Here is a 20461-nt window from a genome sequence, read left to right on the forward strand (position 1 = left end):
GTGCCAAAGCTCTGCTTTAGAGTTGCATCAATCATTAAACACTCTTTAAAACCTCTTCTTATGAAAAATATGCAGCTACAAAATACCCATGAAGATAAACCATATTCGATCCCTCCAAATAAATTCAGAGAAGAAAGCAGAATGGACAACTTCTGAAACAGAACAGAGGTTTGTAATCAGTTCTCCTTCCTCTTCTTTGTCTTCCTGCATATAACAAGCCATTCACTCCAGCACGTGGCTGCCCTGGAGTGTTATACCCCTTCAGCAGGAGCTCCAGAATTGCTCAAACTTCTACATATTTTGAAACTAGCACAAAGATCTCTCAAAATCTGTTTAAAAAACCAATCCCATGGCCCTAGGACCTGGATGAAAAAATGTAAAATTCCAGAAATAAATACTGAAACACAAATATTTACTTCAATTATAAAAGAAAGAGAGAACTGGAAAGCCCAGTTTGTGCAATGCAGGAACCGGGAATGGCCTCAGCACAGTCCCTGTGCTGCAGCAGCTCCATCACTGCCAAAGACAGTGGTGGCTTGCTGGATTGTGCCTGTGAGTGGCAATAAGTGTTCCTGGAGGGAGAACTGGAGCACTCGGCACATCTGTGTCAGTGTCTCTGATCCAGGTGCCTTTCAGTGTGCCAGAAGGCTCTGGAGAAGTGCTGCAAGCCCCTTGGACTCCACTGCACATGGGAGTGCGGAGGAAGAACTGGAGATCTTGGAGAATCACCCCGGAGAACTCCTGTTGCAGAAGAGAAGCACAGATGTGGGATAAGGGCTTTAGGACCAAGGGATAGGGTTACGCTCAGTCCATGACAACCAAATAAGCATTCTCTTGGCCTTAGCTGACAGGTGTTAGAGGTCACAGGCTGGAATTCAGAACTGCTGAGCTCAGGTAAAAAGCAAAATACTGGAGAAGAGGGAAACCCACTTAAACTGAGAACTTCTCCCTGTGGGCACAGGGCCCCCTCTAGGGAGCCAGTGACTCCCAACCTCCTGGCCATTGCTCCACTGCTGAAGAGAAGGAAGGCAATGGGGAGGCTTTTGCACCATGGAGAGCAGTGAAAGCAATAGGGAGGGAGTCATGCTCCAATAGAAATAGCTCCCTCCCATTAAAAGAGAGCCAGATCTTTCTACCTGGGTAGTTTAGGAGACATTGTTTCTTCTAGCAGGGCAGAGGGAAAAGAGGAACAGAACAGAGCGGAAGATTATGAAAATTTTTAGACCTTTTCAGGGTCCCCTCGCAGCCAACTCAGTGAACGTACAAAACAGGACACAGCTTCGTGAGAGAAGCCCTTGTTCCCCTCACTAGCCCAAACCTCTCCACTTTCTGTTTGATGGAGACCACATCAGCACCAAACAGCTCGAAGGAGAGGTGGTGGTGTGGGATCTGTTCAGAAGGGATGACATGTGCCGTGGTTGCTGTCTGCTGATCCTTACTGCTCTCACAGTGGGGTCCTTCCCAGCCATGGCACTCGCAGCGGTAGCTCCCAGGCCCCAGGATGCACACACCCTGGTTCATGCAGGGGTTGGGTTTGCAGAGGTTCACGGGGCTTTTTGCTTCTGCAACAAACACAAGGAGAAGAGCAGGCTCAGGCACATCTAGAGTATTAATAGCTAGGACCCACATCCATCAGGAGTGCTGATAAGCAACTATATATCCCAGGCATCAAAAAATGCCATCTAGGGCTAATGGGACTGGAAAAACACATTAACGTGTCAGAGGGTGCAAATTCACAACCCTGTCTTGATACAGAGGACTGTGTGCCAAGTGTCAAACTCCTCTGTGTTTAACCTACAGAACAGAAAAACTTTCCTAGATATCGTAATCTGGAAGAGAATATTCCTAATAAAGCTTAAAAGAGTGACATCATGTTAGGCTGCATATCCCAGAAAAGCAAAATGGAGCATCTTCAGAGCTATGCACTGAACACATGAGCACTTCTAAGCTCCCCACATCCAGACACTGACAATGCAGAGCAAGACACATGCCCTGCTCCAAGAGGTTTATAATCCCAGATGCCACTGGAGTTCAAACCCCACCTTGCCCCAGAGAGGATATAAGTTTCTACCAGAGAAGAACAAGGACAAGAAGTCAGCTGGGAAGCAAGGCTGGCATGAATGGAAAACAACACAGGAAAAATTTCTGGGCTTCTTTTCTAGGAGGTTTGAGAGAAGCCTGCAACCACAGCCCAAGTTATTAGCCCTGTTGTTATGAAGTATGTGACAGCTTTCCCAACCCTCTTAACACAACAGAGCCCAGCTGTCAGCAGGGCTGGCAGTGTTTCATGCTGCCTTGCTGCCAATACATTAGATTAAGTAGCAGCATCCCAGAGGGATTTGCTTCCAGTCTGCTGGCAATACCACCACCGTGTTGGTAGCGGTGTGAAATTCCTCTGCTGAACAACTGTGTGGTGTAGAGCTGCTAGCTTTACCCTTTGCTCCATAGTAGGAGGAGCACAGAGGAAATAGAAAATGGGGAAGAAGGAAAGAATACAACTATTATCCCCCATCTGTCAGCGGGCTTTCTACAGCTTAACACACGTGGTGCTTGTTCTCCCTGTACAGACGATGATGATACATGCACATCAAGCCTCAACCCACACCTAACACTGCCAAAATTGTAATTGAAATTCTTTTTTTTTTTGACTGTCGTGAGACATCTCAATCTTTAGGTCTGGTTTATTTTATGTGGAGCCAAGCTGGGTTCAAAAACATTTTTGTCACCATGGGACATCTCAGATGGGTTCCTACCCGACAGTGTAGAGCACTTCCATCGGGCGGGTAGAGCCACTGGCAATGAAAGCTAGGTCTCTTGGACACACTACTTATCTTCCAGGCACTGCTGTTCCCCAGAGAACTTTTCCATGCTGCTTGCTCTACATGTCATGTGTCCACCACATCCCTCCATGGCTGCTCCACAGCATAACCTCACAGCCCTTATCTGGGGGAATAATGCTATTCCACCAGGACACCTTTTCTCTGAACTCAAGCCTGCCGTTAACATATTATTTGAGTAAATAAGCTTCTTGCACTTCAAGGATTATAACCTTTGATGATCCCAAGAATTTTTATTTCCATTAATCAGGTTTGTATACATTTAATGCTCGGGATCTTTTCTCTTAGACCCTGGGTCCTTTTTTTCTGGACACTTCTCAGCTGAGCCTCAGAATAAATACCATATTCCAGGTATCCAGAGGCAGGGTCTGTTTCTCAAATACTTTTATCATGAGTCATAAATTTTTTTAAGTCCTTTCACAGACCATGGTTCTGTTATTGAGTCTTGGACTTGGGAGTAGAAGAATGAATGAAGGGCTTATCTAGTACAAACAGTGATTACCTGCACATAAAATGAAAGCAGTAATTCAGTCTCAGGAAATGATAAGTTCTTACCCTGACTCATTGAACCTTGCTGTCTCTTCCCCTTCATCTGCAGTGTTTCAGATAATTTCATGGTACAGCACATTGTTTTTATAATAACATAGCTGAAAGTACCACTGCAACAGAAACCCTTTGAAAAGCTCCAGGTAGAAACCATCTGCAGAGCCTGCTGGGAGATCGGCTCTTCACCCCAAAGAGAGGGTGCTGTATTTCTTTCTAAGCCTGAAGGAGACACAGCTATTCCCAGAGGTGAAAAGGACCTTTGGTTGTGCTGAAGCTCAAAACATACTTCTTCTTCTTCCTTTGGTCTTATGAACGTGTTAAAACATAACAAAAGTAAATAACTAGATGTTAAACTCGGGCTATTTTGAATGAGAAACAAAGCATGGCATTTTAACTAGAAACACTTTCACCACCATTAAGATGTGAAAATGAAGGTCGCTGTCCTTTCTGAAAAGCTGATTTTCATCAAACACAGCCACTCACACTCAGCATGCAAGTGTTTCAATCTTAGTATCAGAGCCTCTTCTTTTTCCCCAGCTGGGGACTGGCATTCAGGACTCAAAGTTTTGAAGGAAGCACACCTTTTTCTTTTTTCTTTCCCCCACAAACATGAGTTTTTACATGAATATTTGAAAATCCTTCCCTCCCACTTTGAAGATAAGGATTTGGTCCTGCAAACAAAATTCATCACAAGCTGTCTGAAGGCCTAGTTTAGCAGTCCACAGGCTTCAAAATGGGCAGATCCCGATTTTAAGATTAAATCCTGTGCAACACATATAAACTCTTGAAAGCCTACACCATAACTTCAGTAGTGAGACACTAAGGAGTAAAGGAGTAATGAGGTTGCAGATTCACCACTTTGGAAACATCTGGTCACAAACCTGTTGAGCAAGACACTCAGGGACCAGCACAGAAACATGTGCCATTAAGCCCCCCCAGCAACACTACAGGTAGTACAATAACTCACAGAAAATTCTACAGATTTAAAACAACATCAGAAAAAGAACAAACTTTTTTTTCTTTCAGGGAAAGCAGAACCTAGATCTAGCAGGGCTAGAAAGAGCCAGTCATACTATGCCCAGTCTCACCCACTGGACTGAATCTTAGTTGCTTACCATTCCTGTAGGACTGCTTTGGACAGTCACCAGATCTCTATGTCGTAGTTTCCCCATCAACAAAACGCAAAAGACAGTATCGAGCTCACTTGGTAAAGAATCAGAAAACCTACAATAACAGCAGCTGGTGGCACCAACATACAGAGTAAGGACTGGATGTTCTCTTACCTTCACAGATTCTTTCAATGATAAAGCCTTGGTAATACTGCAGGTCTTTATAGGAGGAGATGTGGACCAGGTAGCTGGGAGACCCAGCAACTCTCAGTAGTGTGTCCGTCTGTGCGTCCCCAACGACAACCACAAACACCAAGATGCCGCTGTGCCTCAGCTGCTGAGCTGGGGCAGCTGCATCCTCCAGTCCACCCCCATTTGTGAGCAGCACCACCACCTTGTTGACACCAGGTCTTGCTCCCTTCTGCACGGTCATCACGTCACCATAAATATGCAGCAAGGCATTGCCAGCAGAGGCTGAGTCCCCAAGGAAAGGCACCTGGTCGATGGCTTGCAGGACAGCAGAATTGCTTGTGTGGGTGGCCAAAGCAAACACAGTGTGAGCTTTGCTGCCATAGATCACAAGGGCAATTTGGGTGAGATCTCGGTTGATGGTGAAGTGGAAACAGCTGCTCCTGACAAAGTGCCTCAGACGCAGAAAGTTCTTCAGGCCAACTCCAGATGAGGCATCCACAGCAAATGTCAAATCAAGAGACTGTGCCTGGCAGCCTGGGTAAAAGAGTGCAAACATGGTATCTTTCAGAATATACATGTACTCCTTTCTAACCAAAAAAAAGCAGTGGGAGGAAATTGTGGGCAAAATTCAACACTGCACTGTGAAGAATGATCTATGTCTCTCTCACACCAGTAGGTAGAGATTTCTCACAAACAATCACTCATGGAAAGTTAGTCCCTGGATCTGTGACTGACACAAACCAAACAAGGATAATTATCATTCTGTCCTTCCCTCTTCCCCAGTGGAGTTCAGAACACCTCTTCATGGCTTAGCAAACTCATCCCACAATGCCCATACCACAGCCTTACCTTCAGCATTGTCCACACTGCAGATTCTTCTCTGCAGCTCTGGGATCCTGTTGAATAGGTCCTGGGGGTCAGAGTAGACAATTGTCTGCTGTGGATTGCCAGTCACCTTGGTCAGCTCTGCTCTCATGAAGCTGCTGCCTACACCAATCAAGAAGAGATTTCGATCCTTCATGTACTGAGGGGCTTCTGCCACTGAATCCTGGGACTTCGAGTCAGTGAGCAAGACAATCACACGTGGGAGATCATCCTGCACATCTGCAAAGACTGGGGTGCTCCTAAAACCGTGCTCTGCAATGTACTGCAGGGCTCTGCCTGTAAGGGTTCTTCCTCCACTGAAATCCAAAGCATCAATGCTCTTCATGAGACTGAGTGTATCCTTGTGTTGGCCCAATTCAATGGGTATTCTGACATCATCATCGTACTGGGCCACCCCCACGTTCATTGGCGAGTCCTGGCCCATTGCTGCCTGGAGGAATCTCTTGAGGAAAGCCTTGTAGCGCAGGAACCCTTCCAGTGTGACCCCCACTGAGCTGTCCAGCAGGAAAAGGAGATCCACGCCGCACTCCAGGCTCAGCTTTGCTGCTGGAAAGAGAGACAGCAATCAGTCATTTACAGGGCAAGAAGACAAGCATGCCAGGCACCTCAGCTGGGGCCTGCTGGGAGCCCTGTGGTGTGGAGAAGGGACACTGTGTCCAGTAACCCAAACCCAGTCATGTTGTGAGCTGCAGGACAAGTGTGCCAAGAGTGAGCTTTATTTTGGTTGGATGCCACATAAGCCTTTAGAGACCCTATAGGGGTCTGGGGGAATTCACGAACTTTTGGGTGGCAAACTTCAAATCAGAAATGACAACTTCACTCTCATAGTACAGTGGGCAAAACACTCTGAGTGTACACAATCACACACTGAAGAAAGGAGAGAGTCCAAGCACCAAACTCTCACCTATAACACCCTGAGACACTTTGAAGTAGGAGTCTTGGTTCTGGGGAAAGTAAGTACAAGGCATTTTCTAATGAACAGGACCTTCTTGGCTTCCTTACACTGAACTCCCCAAACCAGGACTTCCTCCTGGGCTCGTGTGTGCAGGGAGGGGACCAACAGACACATCAATGTGTCTCTCCCAGTTTCTCTGTTATCCTGATCACATGGCACCTCCATTTACACCCAAAGGCAGCCACACCAGGGTGAGACTGTCAGTATTGATGCTCTCCATATCCACGTGGTTTCTGAACAGCAGGACTCAGTCACTGGGCCTGACACAATTGTAATCAGTACGGGAATAAACTTAGCCAGTCTTCTGGAGAAAAGCCCAAAGACTGCAGCCCAATCCCAGTCATCCCCATGGCAGTGCAAAAGGGCACCACAAAGGCCCACCACAGCTGAGAAGGAAGGAGGGAGAGCACAAGTTCACACCTACCACAGTGGAAATCTCCTCCATACCCCACCAGGCAGAGGCAGTGGTATCTGTCCAGTCCCTCTGGGACACATGTGCCACCATTCTGGCATGGCTGGGAGTCACAAGGGTCTAAACGGGACCAGGGGAGAGAAAGACAAGGACTCAACAGGGAGCCTGCCCCTTCCCGTCCTCTGCCAGTGTGAGCATCACCATTAATGGAAAAGGGGTCACAGCTCTGCCCGTCTTGCTGTAGAGTTTGAACTAACACAGGGACATGTGTACCCTCACCTCGATGGCAATTTCATTTTGGGATGGCTCTCCAGCAGGCAAGCAAACCAGACTGACCTCACTTTGTTTGCTTTGGAACAACACCATTGAAGCTTCATACATATAAATACAGAATTACTAAAGGTCCTGCTGCTCTGCCAGATTTACAGCAGCAGTGAATGAGTTGGTCTGGTCTGCTGCTTGAACAGTGTTGTACTGACAAAGAAAACAAAGCTGCTGTCACCTGAATTTGCAAATAGAACTGCTATTTCAACAGCCACAACAAACAAGGCTGGCAATCATCATGGCTCAGGTTCCCTGCTAAACTGATGCTGTTCACGGTAGCAGGTCGATGGCTGGAGGCATCACTGCATACTCCCTTAGCTGGAGAGCAGTGGCACGCTGCAAGCACAAACCTCTTCCATAGGCACTTGAGTAGATGAGGATTCACAGGCTTCTCAAGTAGAAGAAGAAATGACAAGAAGACATTTTAATCCAGAAGAGCTCTGGTCATAGATATTCATGAGACAAAAAAACTGGATGAACTATCAACTGCTTGCTAAGGATCATAATCTCTCACTCAGAACAAAATTTTTAGAATTGAAAGCAAAGCCCTGTCTTTTTATTCTTTCCTGCTTCGTAAATAAAAATTTTAGAAAGGCAAAGTCCCACCTGGACATACAGTCCGGAAGCATCTGGATGGGTATTTTATCAAGACTCTCTTCCATCTGAAACAGGAAGAATAAGACTCATCAAGAATTGAAAAATTAACAAGGTGTGTTCAAGGTTGACCTTACTGTGTTTTCAATGGAACAAATTTTCCCTTGAAAACACAATTTTTCAAAACAAGTATTTCAAAGAAAACATCCATTCTAAGTAGTGTTTTCTGACAGTGACTGGAACTTCCCCATAGGAAAGTCCTTCCTAAGCTCCCCCAGGGCAGTCAAGCAAAGAAAAAGGGTCTTCTCTGAAAAGAAGAAAGCCTGAGTGGCCAAAAACAGAACCAGCACCAGCACAGGGAGCTGGACCTAGAAACCCTCTGTAGTACAGTCTACAGAGATGTAAACAGAAATTTACAGAGATGTAAACTTCAAAAGATCTTGGTTCAATAGGTCAGAAACTAATCCAAATTCCATTTATAATATATATGGTGATCTTGGGCTAATTTTCTTCTGCTTGTCTCAGTTCCTCCTCTTACCCTTTGCTTCTCAGATCAGCCAGTGGGGTCAGAGCAGAGCCTATTCCTACAACTAGAGACCATGTTTGCATCAGTCTTCATCCCAGTATAGAGTTAAGGTCAGACAACAGCCTCATTACTGTATCTCTCATGTTCTCTCAGCCCCACTCACTTGCAGAGGTGTGAGTGTCCAGCTCACCTGATGAAGGGGCACAGTGAAGCCTGCACTGCATTGGGCTGCTTTGAGCCTTTCCAACACACGTAGTTCCCAGCCAGCTCTTTCACAGTTTCCAGGGTCCTGCGTTCACAAGGGTGGGATTCAACTTTACAGCCTGTGGCAAAGAAAAATGCAAACTAGCATCAATTGCCTGAAAAGAGAACCATTTTCAACTACTTGCCAGCAGCAGACCAAGTAGTGCTTCCAAGAGCCTCCATGAGACCCCAGAAGGGAAATTTTCTGTCGACAAGCTCACCAGCCTAGCCCACTTTCTGGGGAGCTCACTATTCAGTCTCCTTTGCTTTGCTATAAACCTCGCACTGCTAAGTTCAGGATTCAATTACAGCTTTTCAGACCCCTTGCTGCCTTTATCATTCATGTATTTGATTTTCTTCTACCTCTGGACCACTCTAGTTTTATCTTTTTACTATCTCCAGCAAGCCCCTGGTGCTTCCCCTTAACACACAGCCAAGTCCATTAGAAAATGTCACACAATTGTATTTATCCCTCTATCCCCCATGACATACACAGGGACTGATATAGTAATTTTCAAAGGTGAGCTGCAAGACAGAAAGATTTAAGGTCCTGCAGCTTAGAAGCATTTGAAAAGGTAGCTGGCAAGCACATCATCCAGTTTGGGCACCAGAAGCAGGTTACCTTGAAGTGCAACACCTGCTAATTCCCCTGTACACTTCCTGATCCCGCCTCATCTTCCTCACTCAGTGACATGGTCCAAGCTCAAAGCATGGGCACGAAGGTAGAGCCAGGAGAGGGGTTACCTGGAGCAGTGGTACTGCAGACAGAGCCAGTCAGGGCACTGTACAGGCCATTGGCAGCATCATCAGCATCTCCAGCAAAGAGCAGGTGCTGCTCGGGGGGCTCACTGGCCAGCACGTGCAGCTCCTCCCACCTGCCAGGCAAGGGAGGGTTCAACTGCTTAGTCTGCCCCCAAAGAATTGTGTATCAAAGGCCAACCCTTGTGCAACAAATAGAAAGTTGACACAAAACCATGACACTCATCAAATAGTTTTCCAGGTCCTCCTCTGTTTAGTCTCAGGCAGTAGCACAGCTCTCCTGAGTGGAAAAGCTTCCCTCACTAACTCTGGTCCTCCTTCTACATCAGCCACTAAAGCAGTGTTTCCTCCATGCCTGTGTTAATCTGCAAATTCCCCTTTTCTTTTCCCAAAACTCATATCTAGCCCAAGACCACCCCTCACTCACTAGGACCTGCTGCGCCTTCATTTCCCACTCTGGAAAGTTCCCTACCTTGGAAACTTGATTCCCACTGCAAAAACTGTGATGTGTCTCTCCTTCACCTCCAGTGCAGGCATAGCAGTGCTGCCCTGGGACTTCCCATCTGAAATGACGATCAGGACTTCAGGGACACTTGAGTTTCTGCCACCAGGGAATCCCTTGCGGAGAATGTACTTCAGAGCCCGACCTGTCTCTGTGCTCCCACCTCTACAAAGCAAGGAGATAAAAATCAGAAAAGCAGAAATCAAAGCTCTTCTGCTACTGAGTTTACGATTTGGTTTTCAAATTTCCCCCCTCTGGTAATGGGAAATGTAGCATATTTCTGCTTGTTGCCACACAACACATCCACAGAGACAGAGGGGTGTTCAAGCTGACCTCTGAAGGGAAGAAAACTAAATGTCATTTTGGACCAAAGACAATAGAGGCAGATTTGAGCACTGATCCCAGGTTCTTCTCCACAAAACCATCTAATCCCTCTTGCCTGGCCCCACAAAAGCTGTTTCTGGTGGTGCAAGGAACCACGTACCTTCATATTTTGGCATATTTTAGCAAATTCCATATTCCCTGGAGAAGGGAATGTTCCTGAGGTATAAGCTGATTAGTTCAATACTCAGCAATCCTCTCAGTAGCAAAGTACTAAATCCACAGCAGGACTCAGGTGCCAAAGGGGGCACATTCCAGCAGTGACATAAATCAGCAGGTAAAATGGGCTGCTGCTAAGCACTAGGAAAGGGCAGACATCAAGCCTCGCAGCTGTGCAATAACTCCCAAGGAAAAGCAATCTTGAATGCAGTATAAGTAGAAAATAAGCTACAGTTTGCCAGAGGACAGCTTCAGTCAAAGATGCTTTAGAAATACTGACACTCATTTCTTCTGATTTTATTAAAAAATAAGATTTGCCAACTCCTGGATGCCTCCTTAACCTGAGAGTCTGATTGCCCTGCTGAGCATGTAGATACTGCGGCTGTCTGTCTGGGAGGTAGTGCTGCACATCGGCACAAGGCCTGGGGAGGGACAAGAGAGGTCCCTCTGGCAGCAGAGTGCACCCGAGAGAAGGGATGCTGACTGCAGGCAGGCAGGGCTATGGCCAGTGTCTGCACAGCAAGGTGCATGGTGATGGCATACTAGATGTGAACTGGCAAGGAGCTCCTCATTGCAGAGGGTGCTAAAAATAAAGGAGAAGGGAATAAAAAAAGGGAGTGCTATACATGCACAGAGATCTAGGAGGGGAAGGACAGGGTATGGTTATTTTCATGGGCTGCACATTTACTCTAGTTGTTAATTCTTATTAGTGAGCTCCATGGACAGGGACTGTCCTCCTGTGCTTTTAGGATTTAACATTAAATGACTGTTAGAGATGCCTAGTCAAGACTGGACTCCATGTTCTATGTCCCATGAAATGTCATCAGAATTATATATAAAACTATGATCTCTGTCAGGTTGAGGCAGGAATGATTACATTTCGAGCCAAACACTGAAGTTTTATTTAAGTAAAAGCCATGAGTAACATGATAGAGACCTTGGATAGGAGGTAGGAGGTAGTCTCGCCTCTGTCTTGCAGGGTGAGGTTTGGTGGGCCATGCAGGTGGATCCCAAGGTGACTGGGTAAAATCATTCCCAGATGCCCCAACTCCCTCCCTACCTCCCAGAATAAGAGCCTCAGACTGCCCAGGCACCTCAGGCCCTGCTGTGGCCACCTGACACAACCAACTCAAGCCTCACATCAACCACCTTTTTTCCCCACCCAGCCAACACCAAAGGCCTTGCTACAACACAACACGCTGGGTAAAGGCTTTTCATCCCCTGGAAAAACTGAGGGCAACCTCCACTGCAAGTTCTTCAGCCAGCTTCAATCCCTGCCTACAAGGCATCATCTTTTTGTTGTTGGAGGGCTAAATTTCTGCTTATCTCAAAGGGGTAAGTCCTGCATGGACATGAGTCTCCCTCTTCCTTTCTTGCTAGTTCTCCATCTGTATAACGCAAGCAGTCTGTAATGTGCAATCCTCAACTGGATATTTGATTCCAGCTCACTGGGAATATGGCACAGATCTGGTGATAATACAGCCACTAGATCAAAAAAGAGACATTTCCAGCTGCCCTCTAGTTCTGTCCAAGGAGCTGTGCTATAAATCACTTTCTGTGATTGCCCTTTAGGGCTGCTTTTATTGCCACCCAGAGAGAGCCAGGGAAACCAAACCAGAAGTGTCACTCCTTCCTTGGAGGATTCATGTTCTCCTACATCGACATTGACACAAACACACCTCATTTGCTTTCTGAACATCCATCCTTTGCTTCAGCATCTGATTCCTGATTTGCTTGTTCTACAAAAGCATTTCATCATGCCCAAATTCATTATTTTAACATCTATCCTCTGATTTTCATAGAAACCTTTTTCATTCAGTATCTGCCAGGCCTTTTTGCTTTGAGCTTCTTCCTTGAGGTACTTCTTCCTCTGCACTCCATCATGTCAAAGCATACTCAGTGACCATGTATTCATAGCACGTTCAAATCTGCCTTTTTCTGACCAGATATCTGTATCTATCAGACATTTCAGTGAGAAGTGATATGCATGAGGGAAGACACATTGTGTGTAGTCAGTGTGATGACTAAATCTTGACGAACTCAGTACACTGTGCCCATATGAGCCCTGAGGATTAGAAAAAGTCTATAAAGAGTCTCTGTACCAAAACACATTAAATTCAATTTCTTATCAATTTGCATTTGGAGGTATGCTGGGTTTTGACACAGTGGAAGCATGCTTGAGCCTTTAGTCCAATAAGGATTTTCTGAATCCAAAAGAGGTCCGGACTTTTCCTGCTGCTTTTCTTTAGGAACAGCACTAAGGTGGTTTCTCTCCTGTAACAAGCTGCTGACTTATATGAAATAAATTCATATAAAATTTAGCTTCTGAGATTACCACTGAATATGGCTGAAACTGGCCAATGAATTCCAAAGCTCTTTGGACAGCATTCACAGAGAGAGACCAACAGTCTCTGAATAAATCACAAAAGCTTCACTTCAGTCCAGTGCTGTCTCCTTCCAAGTGCTGTCAGCGTTGTGCCTGGAGCACAGGGATGAAGTCAGGAAATGCCTCACTGGCCAAAAGGCTCATCAGAAGCACATCAAGGAGCCTCTCAACCAAGATGACAAACACTCCTTTTTTTTTTTTTTTCAGAAGCCAACTGGAATCCATCCATAACCATTTTATCTACTTCAAAATGTCAGCTTTTCATTTAAACTGGATGAAACAGCCAAGCACAAGGTCATTATTTTTGTTTGATCTGTCAGCATCCATCTGTTGTCATGAAGGAATTTCAGTGCCAGACACCAAACACTGCTTCACTTTCTCTGCTCTCACAGACTTTCAAGCAACAGCCAGAGAGGAGGATGTATCTTGTTTTCTGGAAAGTTTTTCCTGTAACAGTACACGAGAGGTTTTCTTGATTGGCTAAACTTATCAAAAGAAATACAGCAAAACCAGCCAATTGATTTTGCTTGAAAAATGCAAAAGTGATCACATTCACTTGCAATATGTACATCATTCTGAGAGCAGAAGACATCCATGAGGAATGCTGATATAACCTTTAATCCTAAAGCGGATCAGCTAAAAGAATAGACACTCACAGGCCATAACCAGTACCTTGTCTATCACCAAAACAAGTTTTATTTTGGGGTGATTGTCAGATCCTTTGTAGATCCAAATGTATTTCTCTGAGATTAAAAGTTTGGATTTTAAGAGGCTGTAAGGACAGTGCTTCTTTAAACTTTTGGCTCTATTTCCTGAGGTCATGGGAAGACATCCAAGTCTTAACATTCAGAAAGAAAAAAGGTTTCCATCTGAAAACCTGATCCTCTTGAATTCAGCAAGCACTTATGCACAGATATCTACAGACCAGCAATTTGTCACTACCTCTCAGGACATAGGAAACTGTAACCGCCAAAAAATGAAGCAGAACGTTGTCCTGCCTTTGCTTGGCCATGAGGGAACACCATGCCTGCTTTTCCATGGAGGGTGTAACCCACTGCCTGGCACAAATGGCCAGAAAAATCTGGAATTTACCATGTTATAGTAGGACTCTGAAAACTTTCTCCCCTATCAACTTTCCCTGCCAAAGACAGACCAGGTTGCATGTTTTTAGCAGGTTGTGGATTATGGACCACAGTGTTCATTCACCTCCCTCCCAGGGGGCACCACATTGTGTTTGGACAGCAAAACAGATGTCTGAATCTCACAAAACTCTCAATCCAGAAATTATTCAGAGCCCAGAAAAAGAGAAGAGCTGTAAAATAAGCTGACCTGAACAGAGTCCTCTTGATTCTCTCTTTCACTTCTTGTTTGGTTAGGTAAGAATCCAGTGGGAATTCAAGGTGGGGAGTTGAGCTAAACTGTATCATTCCCACACGGACCTAAAAGAAAAGGTTAAAGATTATGAAAGGTGTCTGTGCAAGTTTACTCTTTTGATCAATTTACAAATTTGGGAAGACTAAATTGTATAGAGGCAAACTGATTTCCCTGTTGAACCACTGGCACTCTAAATGAACTCAAAATAGAGCAGAAGCCCCAGTATTATCTATACAGACTATAAACAAGGCAAGAAAGTTCATCTACAGGCAACAGGAGCCTTTGCTGCAGTTACAGGCAGCTTAGGATTTATATTTAGATCCTAGTAGCCTCAGGGACAGTAAGTTTATAAATAACACCTTCTATACCAACCCATTTAGACACTGTGCAGGAAATCTTTCCATTACTAGGAGCAGCTCCCTCTGGCACTGAGCACAGTAGGCAACACAAACAAATAACTTTTCTACTACTTCCTCTAAAACCATTTTCTATAGTTGAAAATGCAAATGGACTAAATTGTCTGTATTGGGCAGTAGATCCAGAATATTTCACTGAAGTCTGACAAGAAGTTTTATGGAATGTGACAACTTTGAAGTCAAAAAGGTTACTGATTTTCAGTCCAGTCTATGCAAGGATTAAGTGAAAGACTAGGGGAAGGATGGTATTTAAAAACCAAGACAAAACACAACACTAAATCTTCAAACATTAAATGTTTACATTCTTTTGCCTAAGCCTACATCGCAATTGGTCCCTAGATGCAAGTCTTTTAGTCAATTTAGTCTGCGCCACAAGAAGTAAATGTCCCTTTCAACCTGAGCCCCCCCAGCATCTCTCAAAGCCTCACACATGCATTGTGGTTCCTTTCCATCACTGTTCAGGCTGCAGAAAGCTTCCTGTGCTGTGTGGCTATTAGCTGAGACATGAAGGGTGAAAGATTTTTTAGGTGAAAAAATGATGGAAGGGAATGGTGACTTCAGCTTCCAAAGCTGAAAGCCCCTCTGCAACAGGGGCAGAGCAGCAGCTTTCGATCGTAGGACCTGGAACAGCAGTGGTATCTGATTTGGAGGAGGTTTTTTGGGTACAAGTCTAAGCATCCCAGCTGTGGGAACCAGGAGCAAACACAAGACCTGCCTCTGTTGCCTTGCTCCCAGATCTCTCTGGAGAATCGGACGTGGATCAGGAGTCCTCAAAGCCACAGGCTGTCCAGCATCAGGTTCCTCTTCCTGCTACACAGAGACCTCATGTCTCTGACACAACCTTCCCAAAGACCCGACATTTATTTGGAAAGGTATTGGCAGGGAATCAAGTACAATCACCACCCTAGCCCACCCCAAGGCCCTCAACCAGGGTAGTGTTGTGGGACTGATGCACACCAGGAACCGCAGCCTGTTTGGCTTTTGGATAAATACTCTGACCTCATGACAGCTGGTAGGTTGGATTTTGCAATTTCACTCAGCATGTTACCACTGGCCTTTCCACACATTGCCAACCTGCTTGAAACTTAGATGAGACATTCCTGACACTCACTCTGTCTGGATGGATGTCCAAAGCATCACAGAGCTTGCCTGCAAAGTGCTTGGACCTTTCAAAGCTTCCTTTGCCAATGCTGTAGGAGCCATCCAAGAGGAAAAGGACATCTAAGGAAGCAGAGCACTGCATCACTGGGAGAAAAAAATATATACACTGTGAAACTGCACTTTGTTAGTCCCACTCTCTGAAAGTAGACAGCCAAGAGGTGAAAATCCAGACAGACAAATGGACTTGCAGACAGGGGGGCAGCCCAGTGCTGATATCCCATCGCCCACAGGCAATCATGCTCTGGCCTGCAGCAGCTCAGCTCTCACAGTCTGCCAGGCTTTCACCTTAGAGTCCAGGTCCCCAGCCTGGTTTCCCAGCTCAGTGAAAGCACGGGAGCAGCATCACCAACCGCAGGGAGAGCTGCTCTTGCTGTGAGGACTTGCAGGGGTGAGCAGCAGGGAGAGGTGGCCGTGCTGGTGGGACCTGCAGGCTCTCCCAGCCCAGGGCACAGATGGGAACACAGGAGGCACTTGCAAAGTGCAGAGTCCCTTGGAGACCAAAGTGTTTCATCTGCAGCACATCTTTCAAAACACGCTCTTATTTTTCTAAACATGAACTCTCTGAACAGCTCCCAGATACTGACAGAAACACTTCTCACAAAAATCTGCCTTTTATCTCGTCTTCAGAGATGTGTCCTTGTATCACCCCTGCCTGCATGAACACAACTGCTCCCAAGTACAAGTTTCTGAGGTGCTTATGCTTTTGATAATTTCACTGACATAAATAAATAAATGGCAGTTTGCAGAAGCTGAAGAGTCATTTTCAAAGCATTTAAATGGAAATTTTAAAGTCTCCTCAGCAGCATTTACCAGAACCAACTTCAAGGGAAACTGAATCCAGAAGCTCAATACAGAGAGCAAGCACACCAAACCTTTGAACCATTTTGGCCAGTGACATTACTCTATCCCCATTATTATAATCTCTTTATTATCACCACTTTTTCCAAATCATTTCTGCTAGCCAAAACCTGAAGTTATAATTATGGTTTTCTCATACCAGATTATAGGGATTGAAAGTTGTAAAGCATTCCCTTCTGGGTCACTGGTTCTTCTAAGAGGGCACCCAGCCTTGCCCTGGAGCACTGTGTTGAGGACAAGCTGGAGCGCAGCCCCTCTTCCAGCGCCTTCCCGGCCTGTCAGCCTTGTCCTCTGAGCCGGGCTGAACGTGGAGATGCAAGAACCCAGTTTTTTGTCCCTGCCCCAAGCTGCCTGCCTAAGCATGCACAGAGAAATCTGCTGTGCCTCCACCTCGGACTGGACTCAGCATGGAGAAATGCTCCTCAGGTTGCTCTGGAGTCAAGCAGTACAAGGAGGGGGCTCCAGCTGCAGCCATGCAGTTTTCTTCCTGGGACTTGTAAGTAGGATGTCTGCAGCCCACCCAAAGACTTGTGGTGATGTGCAGCAGTGAGGAATACCCAAACACAGCACCTCAAGATGGGATATCTGAACTGAACACATGGTGCTGTAGGATGGGGCTGGAGGGCATTCCCAGCATAGAAAAAAAAGTAATTTATCACGTGACAGCCAACAGAAAATAATGGTTAGCAGGAGAACATACAATACAGTTTATCAGTGATTGCAAGTACATCCGGGGAGCTGCAGGTGAACATGGTTTGCCAGCCAGCCAGAGCTCTGTCACCCCTACTCACAGCATCGTGACTGCTGCTGGCTTTACAGCCTGAAAAAACTACCCACGTGGGATGTCTGATCAAGTCTGTAATTAAACACAGCTCTCTAAATCAGGATTGCTTGAAGTCAGCTCTGAAGGAACTGACAGAAACACCAGCCAGCTGGCAAATAGCCAATTTGGGAAAAACAGAGTAGGTTGCATCCCAGAAGAGCAGCCACTGTGCTGTGCTTGCCAGATCATTGCTGGGGACTTTATGGACTGAATGGGTGCAACAAATGAAAAAAAAAAAAAAAAAAAAAAAAAAGCAAAGGAAGGAGAAAAACAGAAGTAGAAAGGACTTGCTTTATAAAGCAAACTTACACTTGACAGCAGCTGAGATCTTGCCGACCGTCTCCTGGTCAACATGGATTTCTAGTACACCCAACACCAGCAAAACTGTGGGATTAAACAAATAATCACCCATGAACGCTACAAACTGCTTTACAAATAAAAAAAAAAACAAACCCAAAAAAACCCACACCTGCTTTAATCTATAATAGCAAAAATTCTGGTTTGCTGTATACTTTTCACATTTGCAAAAAAATAATTTGGTGACACAGCAGCTTACCTATGACAGGAAATTCCTCCTAGCAGGGACAGAGAAAGGATGAAAAATGCCAAGGACATGACTCCAGCACACAGGACAGTCCCTATGCTCACTGTGTGTGGGGACAGTGCAAGAATGAGAGCTAGACCAAGCTTAGGCTTCTGAGATTTCAGTCATAAGCACTGGAGAAATTTATGCACTTTTAGTATGATAACAACTTCAGCTTTTCCCATATCAATTAGACACTTCACCCACAGATCAGTCACATATGTTTGAATTCTCAGAAAAGCTGTTTCTCCAGGTATATTATTTTCTCTCCTTCTGTGTGAAACTATGTTTCAGAAGTTTATTCCTAAACCTCCGGGAGGGGCACTGACTTGGTTCTCATTCTTCAGAATGAAGAACTCTGGCCAGAGGTGGGGAAGCACCTGAGACAAAAACCACTAATGTAAAATGATGAATTTAAACATACCTTGGGAAAGCAGGAAAATGCAGATGGATGGAAGTGACAAGAGGCTCATGGTGTCAAATCTGGGAGGGGGGAAAAAAAAAGAGAGCAATAAGAATCCAGTTCCTAAAGCCAGTTTCTTTACCTGCAGCTGATCATCTCCTTGCTGGGCATCTCAGGTGATGGGCTCAGAAACATTTTGTCTGAGGGGCAAAAGTAACTCCTGCCCTGGGGAGAAGGGTGGGAAACAAAAGGACAAAACATGAAAATGAGGGAAAGATAGAAAAGAAAATCTCCCTACTCATCTCCTTTACTATCACAAGCAGGGAGAGCAGGCTTTGCAGGGGAGGGAGGGAGGGACTGCCTAGCCTAGCCTGCCCTCCTCTCCTCCCCTCCATGCCCACCCAGACCTCTTCTCTCCTTACTCCATATCCCTCCTCTTCATTGCACCTTCCTCTCGAAGTTGAATCCCACCAGGGCCTCTGTGTCCCTCAGGAAGCCGGTGGAGAGTTGAACACATCCACTCTCGGGGTTTACTGAGCACAGGGCAGAGCCGTGTCCCCTGACACAGCAGGGACCCATCCCATGGATTCTGCCTCAGCCAGCACTGCTGCATGTCCTCATCATGGGTCTTCAACAACATTCAACCACAGGCTCTTTCATGCCTTACATTTTTCAAAGGCCAGCTTTCTGGGGAGATGTTTTTATGTATAACTGTCCAGGCAAGTAAATTTTCTGCTCATTTTTCCTTTGAAATCAGCAAGGCTGCCATCACATCATTGGAGGACTTCAGTGACACTTTCAAGCATGCTCAGATTTAGACCAAGTTTGTCTGGCAGAGCCCTTGGCTTTCTGTTTCAAACACATATATTTATTTTTTCTCCAGACTAAAAGCACTCACTAGAACACCCATGACCGGATTCCCAATGAGTTTCTGCCTCTGTCATTGCAAAAGCAGATTTTCTTTGTGTAGTTAAAGACAAATAAGAGCATATTTTATTACCAGCTCTATTAACCAATTGTTTTTCCAAGAAAACAGAGGGGGATTTTTCTCAGGAAAGACTTGTCTGCAGCAAATTATATATTTAATAAGCAGATGGGAAAAACTGAGGCATGTTGGGGAAATCACCGAAATAGGCCCATTCCCATCACTCCAGGTGCCAATTCTTTGGAAGTGTAATATGGCAAACCTTACGAGTCAAGGCAGTGGGGGTCAACAAATAGTCTCCTGGGTGTCCCATGGGGTCTCCACACTGCCTGTCCCGGTCCAACCTTCCACCACCGCCCTTGAACACATCTGTCTATATTAGCTTGCACAGAAAGGAACGTATTCAGTCAGAGGAAGGAGCTGAGCGATGGATCCTTTTTCTGTCTTGTTGTTTTACCTTGGATTTAATGTTCCTCAGTTTCCCCAGTTTTTCAGATTGGATGCCAGCATCCCTTGTGTTTCTACAGATGGGAAGACTTTATCAAGAGACAGGTGTGCTCCCAGGGATATGTAAAACTTTAAACCCCAGGACACAAGCTGAGCTTTAAGCATCAGAAACTTCTCTTCTGGGCCAGCTCCTCAGGAGAGTGGGAGAGATACCTGAAGTGATGGGCTTGTCTTACAGTAGAGCATCAGTCTCTGATCCTTCCCTCTGCCAGGGGAACCTGTAGCACCCATCCCAGACACACCACTCAGAGTAAGGGCTCATTAAGCCCATGCAGCTGCTTGCACCTCACACCCCTCTCATCAGACAAGGTAAGATATCTGCAGCAGGCCATGATCAGTTACCTGCCCAGGTCCACAATGAAGAGGGGATTAAGTGTCACCAAGGATTATTAACACAGTAACACTGTGTCTTGCAGTACCAGGTGCTTTACAAGCATCACCCTTCATCACATCCTTTCACACCCCCACCAGACTTCATCAAACTAACCCAAGCTTGGTTAAGTAAAGGGAGGTCAACAGAAAACATGAGTTCACCAAGGGAGCCCTTATGTCCCCCAGAAGCTCCAAGCCCTGGCACATGCCACAGAGGGAAGGTCATTCT

General features: G+C 45.6%; 1 protein-coding gene across 1 annotated transcript; it reads right to left on the reverse strand.

The window, feature by feature from the left end:
* Positions 1-607: 607 nt before the first annotated feature.
* VWA2 (von Willebrand factor A domain containing 2) lies at positions 608-18498 on the reverse strand. The gene is made up of 13 exons (XM_017839338.1): positions 18450-18498; positions 17752-17826; positions 15712-15845; positions 14140-14249; positions 9855-10049; positions 9368-9498; positions 8571-8703; positions 7867-7922; positions 6949-7056; positions 5534-6115; positions 4667-5218; positions 1440-1562; positions 608-741 (listed from the first exon to the last, which is right to left on the reverse strand). Exons 1-13 carry the CDS (start codon positions 18496-18498, stop codon positions 608-610), a joined length of 2382 nt encoding a protein of 793 aa, XP_017694827.1.
* Between the last annotated feature and the right edge of the window lie 1963 nt (positions 18499-20461).

This window comes from Lepidothrix coronata, unplaced genomic scaffold, assembly GCF_001604755.1.
Source record: "Lepidothrix coronata isolate B3197 unplaced genomic scaffold, Lepidothrix_coronata-1.0 Scaffold8, whole genome shotgun sequence".
Lineage (NCBI taxonomy): Eukaryota > Metazoa > Chordata > Aves > Passeriformes > Pipridae > Lepidothrix > Lepidothrix coronata.